Source organism: Coturnix japonica, chromosome 2, assembly GCF_001577835.2.
Source record: "Coturnix japonica isolate 7356 chromosome 2, Coturnix japonica 2.1, whole genome shotgun sequence".
Classification (NCBI taxonomy): Eukaryota; Metazoa; Chordata; class Aves; order Galliformes; family Phasianidae; genus Coturnix; species Coturnix japonica.
The window spans coordinates 14,716,575-14,728,931 of NC_029517.1; the positions used below are offsets into that span (position 1 = coordinate 14,716,575).

Here is a 12,357-nt window from a genome sequence, read left to right on the forward strand (position 1 = left end):
AGTTGTTTTGTCTTTATTTCATGGCCCTCTTAAACTGTTGCCATCATGTAGCTCATTCTGCCCTGGAAAGCACCCTGACCGCTTTCACTGCTGTGCCGTAGGCTGATTATGGTCGATGGCTAATTTGGGGATAAGTGCTCATAGAATGAAAAGACAAAACAAAGCATAAAAAATTATTGAGCTTGCCTGGGGAGAATAAAGCAACTAAATCCATCTTGTAAAGATAAGGTAAAGGAGCAGCAGATGGCAGATTTACACTTTTATGCTGATTCTGAGAATAGCCTCAAAAAGGGTCTGGTGATGAAACTGTTTTTATGTTACAGTAATTAACAGAATGTATTTGCTGTGAAAAAAAGAATCCAGAGACACAGAAAGGGGTACAATTAAACATTCTCTTTATTGGGGCCTTGCTCCGAAATGACACACGTGTTAAATCTGGTTTTTGCACAGTGCCCATCGGTGCTGCTAATGAGAAGACCCACAGCCACGTTTTACACTTTTATTTGGATTTAGATCAACAACACAGATAAGATACTTTGGTCAAACACAAGAACAGGTTGCTGTGCCGCTCTTTCCTGGCTGCAATAAACATTGTAATGTGGAAAAAAATGCTGGTTCTCCTGGAACACTGAATGTGAACTTCGGATTGGCACACACAGCTAATAAATACATTGTATGCACTTAGTACTTTAAAACAGAATTGCACATGCAAGATGTAACCAGGCTACTGACCACCTTCACCATTGTCCCCATGTTTTTATTTTTATGCTCTTTTCTTGCCTTTTTTTTTCACAGCAAGAAAGAGTGTAATATTTGCTGCTTTACTCAGTATTTCAGTGGTTAGGCTGGTGGATGTGACACATTTAGAGAAGGTTACATTGAAGTCCTTCCTGCCACAACTGGCACCTCCTCTACAGAACAAATTGCCACAGTATGCACCATAGGTAGCGATGGTGACACACCCAGGTGAGGAGAGGGCTGCCTAAAAGCTGACGAGGAGAGTTTCCTACCAAGCAAAGGTACAGCAGCGGGACTGGCATAAAAGCAGTTCTCACAATATCAAGAGTCAATACTACAACCGCACAAATAATGACATACCAATAATATATTGTACAAGCTTATACAGCAACACATGTTGATTTGCAACATTGTACAGTTTAAATCTAAAGTGCACAGCCTCAATCTGAGGTGACAAAACAGTACTATCAATATAATAAAGGCAACACAATTACAGACACTATTTCCTCTTACTTCATGTCCTCATGATATTATGCTGAATTAATACTTCATTTATTTTAGATTAAATTAATATCACGTTGCACATTGCACTTTTTATTTTCTTTTCAAGTATGTTTAAAGCCAGCAAAACAATATTGCTTTACAAACACAAGTTGGCCACATAGGCAAAGTTAAAACCAAAACTCTTGTAGGGTTATAAATAGACAGACCTGAGCCCCGTAATTCCTACCCACACTTCCAGCTGTAGAAGGGGAAAAAAGGATAAACTTCAGCTGCCATCTCAGAGCCACTGCTAATGGTGAGGAATGGGGCAGCAATGAGTTCTGCAGGAGTCATGCCCACGGCTTCTAAGGCTTGAGAGGCTTCGCATGGCCTGTTCTAGGCAGATGCGGCCTAAGCTCACTCATTTTCTGTCATTTCAAAAGTTGTAGCAAACAAAGACGTAGTCCAGAACTGGGAGAACCTCTGACAACACAGTTTGTTACTCAACCTCAAACAACAACCTCTAGCAACCTCCAATACTGCCATCTGGATTATGGTTGTGTTTAGTTTAGGCCCTATCCTGCAGACCTGTACATTCGTAAGAAGCCTTTCCCCTCTTAATGAAGCTTTATTTGGAAAGCATTCCAGGCAATTCGTGTTTGGTGCAGTTTTGTACTGCTCAGAGCAGAAATGGTTATGATGTAAGAACTTGGACATGTGACTTTTTTGGATAGGCTTTTTTACCACAGGACAAAGAAACCATCCAAATACAACCTAATTTCAGTCTTGGTTAGCGCTGTTGATTGATTGTGCGTCTGCTTAGTTAGGCCAAGTGGGAAACATAATTAGGAATAATAACATCCTATTGTTGTACTGTAATTGATCTTACTAAGTGGTTTTAAGAGCTGCAGTACTCTTGAGGTTTTTCAATAATCAACCCTGGAGACCTACAATCCACGTAACATGGAGAAATGAGGTTCGGGTACCTCTTCAGAATGTATGTGGGCTCGTGATTTAAAATAAGCAGTAATAAATATTTGAGGCACCTCCATCAAAAGAAAAGAATTCTAGTTAATTTTCAGTTTCTGTCCTTGCAGTTTTATAACCCATATAAAACAAAAATATATATTTTATAAAATAGGGTTTATATATATATATATAGATATATATTTCCTTTTGTAAAACTATACCTATTTAAATATATTTGCAATACTGCTATAGGTAAATTAGAAATTCTGTTCTAATACTATGAAAAAGGCAAAATACTTCCACTTTTAAACATACAGCTTGTATACTGTTTCTCACTACCCTCTCCCTATTCCCTTAATTTTATTTTGTCACCATCTGGGGCAAATTTGGCACCATTCGGTCTGACTGCTTTTAATTTAAAGTAGTTCCTGTGTTAAAATTTGGGATAAAATTTTAAACATCTTCTGTTATTCCTCATTTGTTTCAATGCAGCTTTTTGTGCAGCTAATTATTAACGAGGTATTCTAAAACTCAGGAAAGGACTTTAAAGGAGCCATGGTTTTTTTGATTTTAAACTGTACTCTACTCCAACGCCACAATATAGAAATAGATTTACTTTGGAACAAACTACAAATACATTCGCACAGTTTGTGACAACTTAATTGTCTACTTAGAGGTCCAGGAACAGCCTTTCACACCCGGTTATTATAGATCTTGTCCCAGGCGCTCTATTTCCTCAATGAGGAAGTCTATGTCAGACTTAGTTGCTGCTGGGTTTGAGATGACCATTCGGAAGAAGTTGACTTTATCGCCCTGAGGCTGATAGCTCACCATAGTTGTCCCATATTCCATCATCCTGGCTTTTATCACTGGTGCCACCTGCAGTGGTGTTCAACAAGAAGCAGGGGATGATGACAATGTTACTATTATTATTACTAAAAAGCAGAGGGTTTTTTTTTGTTTGTTGTTTTCTTTTTTTTTTCTCTTTTTTTCTTTTTTTCTTTTTTTTTTTTTTAAGGATGAAGAGATGTAAGAAGCTGTTATGGTGAAAATCGGTCCAATATTGATAAAGCAGTTAACCTCCATTAGGGAATAAACGGCTAAGGAATAAATGGCTCATTTCAAGGATACTGGATTTATCCAGATTCTTTGTCCTGCTCTTTAAATTGCTGGGGAATTTCCCTCTTACTGTCTCAGTTTTGCTCACAGGCAATTAGCGCATGGTAACTGGTTCTTCTAGTGCTCAAAACAAGTTGTTTTCCATCTTCTTTTTGTATGGCAGAGTGCACACAGATTACCATGCCTGTGGGGCTCACTCATTGCTGTTTATGTTAACCTCAGTAAATATACACAGGGTTCCAGTAAGAACTCTAAAGGTCAGCTCAAGAATACTGAACTTGGAGGCCAAAGTGGAGTGGTGCCGGACTAATAAGCAGCAAGATGACCATGGAAGTGTCATCTGCCACAACACAGCCAGGTGACCAGACCCTACACCCTGAGGATCATTTCTGGGCCTGCCTGCTGTAAGGTCTTTGCTGCTCGGTGCATGACACCCTGGGGACCCTGCTTACCTTCATGAGGCGGCTCATCCTTTCTTCATTGTCTTCCATGCCACGCAAGCTGGGAGGTATATACCAGAAGCAGACGTTTGTGTGCTGAGGCTAAGCACAGAATAACAGCAGTTTACACTGTAAGAAATGCTCGCAATATCTCAATTGCAATTAAGCTCATGCCTTCTCCCCCTCTCATGCATCATATTCTGACAGCAATGAATGGTTTTCATTACCGTGGTCCACTGAGAGTCATCATCGTTATTAATGCAGAAAGGGTAATTTTAGGCAATTTATTCCTAGGATGTCAGTTGCAGAAATATATCACCCAGCTGTGCAAATATATTTACCCCTTGCTGAGAAGCGTCTAGATTTTGTAGGTGCTGTCCCCCCAGGAGGCTGAAGGGAATGCATGGATAAGGCAAAAGACTATCAGAGATAATTTATAGGTGAGGACCGTATCATTAACTGTTATTACATGACAGTATAATGCAGAATCCAGCCCTGTAAACAGTAGTCACAGGTGGTACATGAAGTAGTCTAACATTTTTGTACATATAATAAAATTTATTACTGCTCTGTTTGATTCCACTAGCTTCTGTATTAATATGCATGCATAACAGCATCTTAGCTAGTTTAACTTAACGTGGGAGCACTAAGTGGAAAGGCAGAATCAGCTGACATTTTGTGTGTTTTTGCAGCCTCCCAGCAGTTGCTTTCCTTGCTGTGTTCCTCTCAGCTGAACATGTGAGCTACAGCAGTTCTGACTGCTGTCAGTATCTCTACCCATCATCAGACTCAATGGACCAAATTCAGGGGTGATGTGAGAGGTGTGGGAAATAAACTGCATAGTGATATGTCTGAAGGAACATGGTGTTACTGCTGCCACATGAGCCCAAGCAGCACCAGCTTTGTGTCACGCTGCAACCTCCATTCCTAACAGACACTGGAATTACAAAATGACAACTGCTTTATACTGTTTGAAAGCTGGTTCTGACTGTGCGTGTTCTGCTTTATCCTGAGATGTCACTGTTTATGTTCCGTGGGGTAACACTATGCAAACTGGTAAGTTATGCCTTGTCCCTGGATCCCCTAAGGAAGAGCATTATCAGCACAGCAACAACACAAGGGCACTGTGTGCGACCACATGCTGTAGGTTTGACCTGTTGGTAGCGTCCTAGTATCTACTGTAGGTTCAGTTGACCAAGTGGCAAAAAAGCAGTTATAGTACGTACCTTTCCATCAAATACCATTTCATACCCTTCTCTGTTCTTTATTTTGTTGTATAGGTATTCTGCAAGTTCCAAGCACTTATCAATTTGTGCTTCAAATCCTGTGGTTCCCTTTAGAGAAAAGGGGAAAAAAAGGAGAAACTCTTCTGTTACCAGACACAGCAAAAGGCCCGTGCAGCACCCACTAAAGCCCCACCATGGGTCACCTATCTGAAGTCAGTGTGGGACAAATTTAAAGATGCAGTTCTGTCATGTGAAGGATGCTCTCCTGGGTGCAGCTCATGAAGGTCTTGCCACTGGCTCCTCTAATGCTACCTCTGCAAATAAGGCCTCAATACTATCTCAGTTCTCAGCAAAACACTGGTAACATCAGTGATGAGGGTACTCTCAGTGATGGATTTTGCAGAGCTGCCTGGGCTGGCACAAAACGGTGTCTCCACAGGAAGATGCAGAGTTCCACACATGGGGTGTTAAAGGCCATTTCCAGAAGAGGGGACTTAAATCTTTGAGAGGTGATGAGATGGGGCTTTTTCCAAGAATCTTTTTTTTTTTTTTTTTTTAATAAACACAAAAACATGCTTTCAGGGATGAGCCTGATGCCTGTGGAAATGCACGTTTTGTTCAAATACTGCCCTGCTTCCCTAGTGTTTTTCTTCCTTTTATTCTAATTGACACCACATCAAGTTAGAAGCCATGTCTGTAAGACCCCCACAAATCCTGCTTTTTCTTCTCTGGCAGAAGTCCTAATCCTCTGCCCGTGACATCATGATTGTTCCTGCAGTCACCAGCTGAGATGCCACAAACAAAGGATCCAGCTTGAAGAAGAAGGAAGGGGAACCATCAGCTGGAATAGATAAACCACTTAGGAAATATACATCCTATTTTGCAACATTAGTATTACAAGTGGGTTGTGAGAAGAGAAAAAGCAGTACAAGGCATATTGAAAATATGGAGTTTAAAAGAAAAAAATGTCTCTGAGTAATGGTGAAGCATCCCTGCTAAATCTATTCTGGCAGTGCAGAACCGACTTAAAAGCCCGTGTCATTATCCCTCTGTGTATCGAGATTTTGAAAACCAAGTGGAGCTAGTAAAGCCCTGGGAGAAAGGCCTGCAGCTAAAGAGAGATGTGGCTACAAATGCCTGCAGCCTGGGGACCCCAGTTAGCACAGCACCTACTGCAGCCACAGCAGTTTGCATCTTCCTCTCCAGAACCCCACACCTCCAGCCATACCGCATGTCTGTCTCTGAATTGTTTGGAGAGTTTTAATGAAGCACATGAGGATCTTTTAAGGCTTTCTGGAAATGAAAACAGTGATGTAATCTCCTCTGAACAAACCTGGGGCAACTTGACACAAAAAGATTGAGTAAACATAGGAAGAACTTATTTAGCAACACTGTACAACTACAGATGAATTAATCGTTAAATCTGGTGTTTTCAGATTCCCTAGAGAACAGATTTTGATGAGTTTTCCCCAACTCCTTCAAAGGGTGGCAATGTATTTCATTTGTGGAATGAAACTACATATTCCAGTCTCAATTTGCCATGTTTAATTTCTGAATGTCTTTAAAATAAAACATCTTTTTACTTCCAGAAATGCACATAACACCATCCTTAGATGTATGATTTATGCTGTTAGACTCCTACAGTTACACAAAGCAAATGCTATGCAAAGCCATGGAGTTCAAGTTTCAAAATCATGTGCTCTTCTTTGAAGCTAAATTGTTAGAAGTATAAAAAAAGGAAAACAATAATATTCTTTCTTTCATGTTATATATGGAAAATTCAGATCAGGTAGTTTCTGGCATGATGATTACAGAAGAGAAAGTAGTATCTGGTGTGCATTATTTTAACGCAAACAAGTATATTGCAGAAGTCCTACCTTTGCCCTCCACATCAGCCAAAGCTTGAAGACATCAACATGTCGCCCACATTGCAAAGCCTTGTCTCCAGTGTCATAAGACAGGTCGTAGTGCTTGTCTTGTTGAAAGAGGTAGGATGCATGCATCTGATTGCAGCTCTGCATCAGTCCCTTATAGAAAGAGAGACACATAAAAGTCATTCTGGCACTCTACTATTTTGAGGGTTGTGTTGGTTAACCAAGGGGCTGCACAGCAGAAACTACAAGAAACTACAAGCACCCAAATTCAGCAGAATATGTGTCCAAGGGGAAGAGGAAGATTGGAAGAAAAAAGGGATACCAAACTTGGTTGCTCAGTGGCCTAAGTCTTCCTTGTTTCATTCATTCAATGCCTGGGACACTGTTTGGTACCTGACCCAGCAATGTGTGAGCTCAGATTAGATACTTAAATGGCAGGGAAAGCCTTGAAAAGAGCATATTGCCTTTAAAGAGCTGTTTCTGGACTGGCAGACACTGTTTAGAGATGCAAATCAGTGGGAGGGCCAGCAGCCAACAAGGTGTAGAGCCTGGCCCACAAATGCATGAGGTTTCTTTTTAGCTTCTTAAGTCAAATGCAGAAAGTCATGTTCTGGTTTTAGTGAAGTCCTCAACCAAGTTTAAGATATACCTTGTGGCGGTTGCTAAAAGTGCAGTTTCCACTCCAATAAGACTCCAAACTTTGCAGTTCATCATTAAGTCAAAGCTTTACATATAACTCAAAACTGAGATAGTAAAATGCGGGGGGAAGCAGGGAGAAATTGGCTTTCTCTAATCTGAGCCATCTGTTCTCACAAGAGGTCAAGGATGATACTGACTTCAACCAGGTGGGATTTGTCTCAGAGGACTGACCCAGAGGGCAAATGAAAGCCAGCTTCTCTCTTCTTAAGCGCAACCACTTTGTGTACAATCTGTCGTACAGCTGTTAGCAAAACACCAACCAGCTTTTTGATAGCTGATCTACTAAGTAGTGGTCGTATAGCAGCTGCCCCAGTAACTGATGGTTATATGAAAATTATAGGCTTCAAGGGTAATTCAAGTTCTAGTACTACTTCTTCCAAGTGAACTTAGTCCTCCCTTTTTATTTTCCACGCACCCCAAAGTGGATATATGGATCAGAGCTGGACTGAAATTTCTATCATAAAAGTCCAGGAAAAGTAATGATGCCCTGATTATGAATGAAATGTCATACTGCATTCATACCACAGCATTCACCCTAAGAGGATGGGATTTTGCCTACTGCTATGTTTTACACCACACAGAAACCAGCGGGGTTACACAGCTATGCACCTACAACTTTACTACAGGCATTATGAATGCAAAACCACAACACTGTAAAGACATTGCCATTAATTAGACATATCATTTCTGGTAGACGACTGCTTTAATTCCCTTTTACTCAGCCTGTGAGTAGAGAGCTGTTTCTCAGTTTCTCATTGCATTAGCAACTATTTGCTATGACACACGTATGAAGAAAACATCCAGGATTGTCAGAACCAAAATGTCAGTCAGGGCCAGAGCAGTGAGGATTTTGGGACATACCTCTTCCCTCACCAGCAGGGCTGAACACTGCAGTGGGACTCCCATCATCTTGTGAGGGTTCCAGGTCACCGAGTTGGCCCTGTGACAGAAAACCATGTGAAGCTCAGACACCATTCCACCGCAGTGAAACCATGGAGACATTTAGCGATGGTCAGAATAATAGTGAACAAGGAACAAAGTGCACCTTCTTTTGTTTGAGGAAGTAAAGCTGAAAGTAATCTTGGCTGAGAGTAAGAAAGCAATGCCTTCCTCTGGGACCTAGCTCTGGATTGCTTTTGGATGGCCATTTTGGCAACTTATCACAGGATAACTGCCATATCCACTACACTTAATTAGTATTAATTCTGGAGAGTCGTCTATACTTTATAAACACAGGGTAAACTTTTCAAAAGCACTCACTTGACTGATGAACTTTCTAAAGGCAGCAAATACACAGGCAGGGAGCTGGCAAAGTAGCAGATTCCCTCCCACTGATTTCAGTGTCAGTAAGATTCCAGTTGAAAATTCCTTTACATATCTCTGGGTACCTCTAAGTCTCTGGCCAGTTTGGAAAACCTGTCCAGAAGTAATTTTTCTCATTGTTGTGCTGATGGTAATTTTCACAGTTCCTTCACACTGGATAATCAGGTACAAAATTACCAGAGCAATAAACACAGAAAAAATTCAGCCTTCTACAGAAGAGCCTGAGCCTGACTCTCCTTAGGATATATGCTCTGCAAAAACAGCAGTCAGCCCAGGTCCTGTGAAGAAACAGGGTGCTGTCACAGCACAAACCAGAGAAGAGACATTTGGGACAGTGGTGAGTGCTGAAGGGCAGACTGTCCAGTAACAATGTTTATTGTTTAAATTTTGCATTATGCTTGACTGTCTATTTGCTAATTACTGTTATTACACGTGATAACTGGCTGATAGATGTATACATTTGCATCCTATTTGGCAAGCTGACAAGGATGCACAGAGAACGTGATTTTATGTAGTGCAGCAATTTGAGTTTTGATGGTGTGAATTGCTATAAAAAAGCCAGCTGGCCATGTAATCATTTAAAGGACGCAGGATGCACTTACAGGTAACATTTGTGTGAACAGAAGTAAGCATGTGAGAATGTGGCAGTATTTTCCTTCGTAGGTTTGGAGACAGTGTTATAGGTTTATGCTTGTCCTTATCATTCCCTACCAAATTGCTCTCGCTTCTTCAAAGCAAGCAACTCAAAAATGCACAGGGACACTGTGCAACATTTCTGTGCCTTCTTCTCTGCTGTTTAAATGGGACTGCACAAGTGCCTGATGCAAAATCTGTAGGAGATGATTGTCTTCCAGAGGCAACATCTGGCCACTTGGCTTGGCTTCATGAATACTTGGCAGCTTTTAATCAGCTCAGAGTCAGCCATCTGATTACAACATCAGAGCTAATGATTCTGAACATGCACTCGGGTCCATGAATTTCCTTTGATATAGTACTTTTTCATTTTTATCTGTGTCTATGCTGAATCAGGCAAAAATCCTTTAAGAGACTCTAGGTAACAGTAGTGGTATAGGTTTTCTTAAACAAAAGGATTATTTACTGACAACAGCCAGATGTTAATTATCTGCCTGAAACATTCAATTTACCCTGGGGTCATTTATTCCCCCATATCTGTCCCACTCGCATCCAGAAAAATATAATAATTATCCAAAATAATCTTCATTTGTTTTTCAACAGTTTTTCTGGGCTTGAGCCATCAGTATATGCTTGAAGAAACTGCTGACTGCAAGAAACAGCAAAGGAAAGCTGCGTGGATCCACAGATGTTTTTTCTAAAGCATCCCCAAAATAACTGCACCAAGCACCTTTGTGATTGTTTTACTATGGATCATCAACAGAAAAAAGAAAGATGTATTCCTTTGGAGATTCCAAATGGATGACATGAGAGATTCAAGGCTGGCAGGATTTGGGCCTCAGCCATCATTAAAACCAGACGAGGGTGCTCTCACTGGCCAGCCGCAGATCTGGGAAGGATGCCCAGACTGAGCAGAGCATTCATCAAGCTGCAGGCATGATTTTCTCATGTAGCTCTCACCACTGTCCAGGCCCCGGGAGTGGGGCACCAGGCTGCATGTCCTGATGGTGGTCAGACCTATCTGCTCCAGGCACATGCTTCCTTCAGGTGCTCTTCAAAATGTTCCATGCAGAGCCTGCAGAGGTTGGTAAGGTTGGCTTTGCAGCTCCTCTGTCTTTGACAAGTCTTTTCTTTCTGGACTGCCTGTCACCAAAAGGATGGGAATACTTGAAGCAAGAGTGCTTCATTCAATGATCCCTTCTTACAACCAAAAAACTGTCTGAGCTGGAAGGGACCTTCAAAAGTCATCTAGTCCAACTCCCCTGCAATGAATAGGGACATTTTGTTCCTTCTTGTTTCTTCCTCTCCCATGAAACACAGCTAACAGCTCCAGTTCTATTCAGACCTATAACACACTGTGAAATGGAACTGTCTGTAGAAGTTGGATCTGATAAGTTCTCCTCTAGAAGTGCCCACATTTGAAATCTGGACAAACTGAAGTGAGCTGCTGTGTCCACCAAGAAGCATAACAGGAATGGAAATGACAAGCTTCATTAGTTCTTCACTTGGCACACAGGGATGGTGCTTACCAAGCACTGGAGACATTCTGGACCTAAGATATCCCGTGTGGAAAATTCTCCAATGTGGATTCAACCTGAACTTCTAATTCCCAAAGAATTTTGACAGAAAACACTTTTTGTTCCCAAACTCTATCCTCACAGACAACCATTCAGATTTTTCTAATGCACTGAGTATTTAGATGTAAGTCCTTTTAAAGGACAACATACAAATCTGGAGTACTGGAGGCAGTCTTGACTGAAGTATATGAAATTCATAGAACCATTGTCTGCTTTCCAAATTTAGCATGTGAGATAGATACATGATCATAGAAATAGACTGAGGAAATCATCTGTAATTTTTATCAACGATTTGATTTAGAGATAAAAGAGGCAGAAGGGAGTATAGTTTAATCTTGAACACCTTTGGAAAATATATGAATATGAGCAGAACTCCACGTACCCAGTGTACGGTCTCTAGTAAGCAGCCTAAGCAGATGCCCAGAAGAATATAAAACAGGGCAAGCATGTAAGAACTTCCTTGAAATACTCAAGCCTTGTGTCACTTTGCAGCTCCCAGAAGTTCTGAATAATGTTTGTTTGCCTTCCCTTAAACTCAAGTAAATCTTAACATCCCATGGCAAGGAGATCCACAGCTCAACTAAAAGTTTCTGGGCAAGTTTCTGCGAGTTTAAGTGCAGTCTTTTCAGATGCAGAACTACATTGATATTGTTTATGTTCAGCTGTGTGTATATGTAATGTTGACGAGCTCAGGACTGCAAATGTGTGTATCCAGATGTCATTAGCACAGCTGGGAGGTGGCATTCCTTCCAGAAGCAATGGAGCAGTGGCTGGTGAATGCCCTAACACTGTCCCAGCTGCAGGTGCAGCCATCCACCTTTTATACTCAGACCTCAGCAGGCAACCTTCCAATATTCATGACAGAGAAATACAAGTGCTAATTCTTTTTGGACAGGGAATCAGAGGATGCTTCAGAAACCACTCTGGACCCAAGAATGCATGTTGGAAGGAATAAAAATGCAAACAAGAAATGTCTGCTGCTTGCACTACAAAGCACAGTGCTGCTGCACTGTAACTCTGAACAAAGGCACAGGGCAATGCTGCTTCAACTGGAAGAGCAAACTGTATAATTCCTTCCTTCTGTATCCTGGAGATAACAGAGCCTGATTTTTATTTGTGTTTATAGATACTGCTATGGTAATCACAAGTATGCTAAAATGCATCTAATAAGTATGTTTAATTAACGCTAATAAACCATACCTTTCAACACCATTTAGCTTCCATTTGTGCTTCCTTGACATCAGCAGCCCACCACCCCATGCTCCCTACAAGGCAA

The 12,357-nt window shown here is 41.1% G+C and overlaps 1 protein-coding gene across 1 annotated transcript in view; it reads right to left on the reverse strand.

Annotated features, from left to right (window-relative positions):
* Window positions 1-378: 378 nt before the first annotated feature.
* Window positions 379-12,357, reverse strand: part of GAD2 (glutamate decarboxylase 2) — a 32,325-nt gene continuing 20,346 nt past the window's right edge. The window contains exons 11-16 of the mRNA XM_015853319.2: window positions 12,282-12,346; window positions 8,410-8,488; window positions 6,853-7,002; window positions 4,976-5,083; window positions 3,762-3,851; window positions 379-3,069 (exon numbers count right to left, since the gene is read on the reverse strand). Coding sequence (XP_015708805.1) covers window positions 2,896-3,069; window positions 3,762-3,851; window positions 4,976-5,083; window positions 6,853-7,002; window positions 8,410-8,488; window positions 12,282-12,346 — 666 coding nt within the window. The 3' untranslated portion in view covers window positions 379-2,895. The remainder of the gene's footprint in view (window positions 3,070-3,761; window positions 3,852-4,975; window positions 5,084-6,852; window positions 7,003-8,409; window positions 8,489-12,281; window positions 12,347-12,357) is intronic.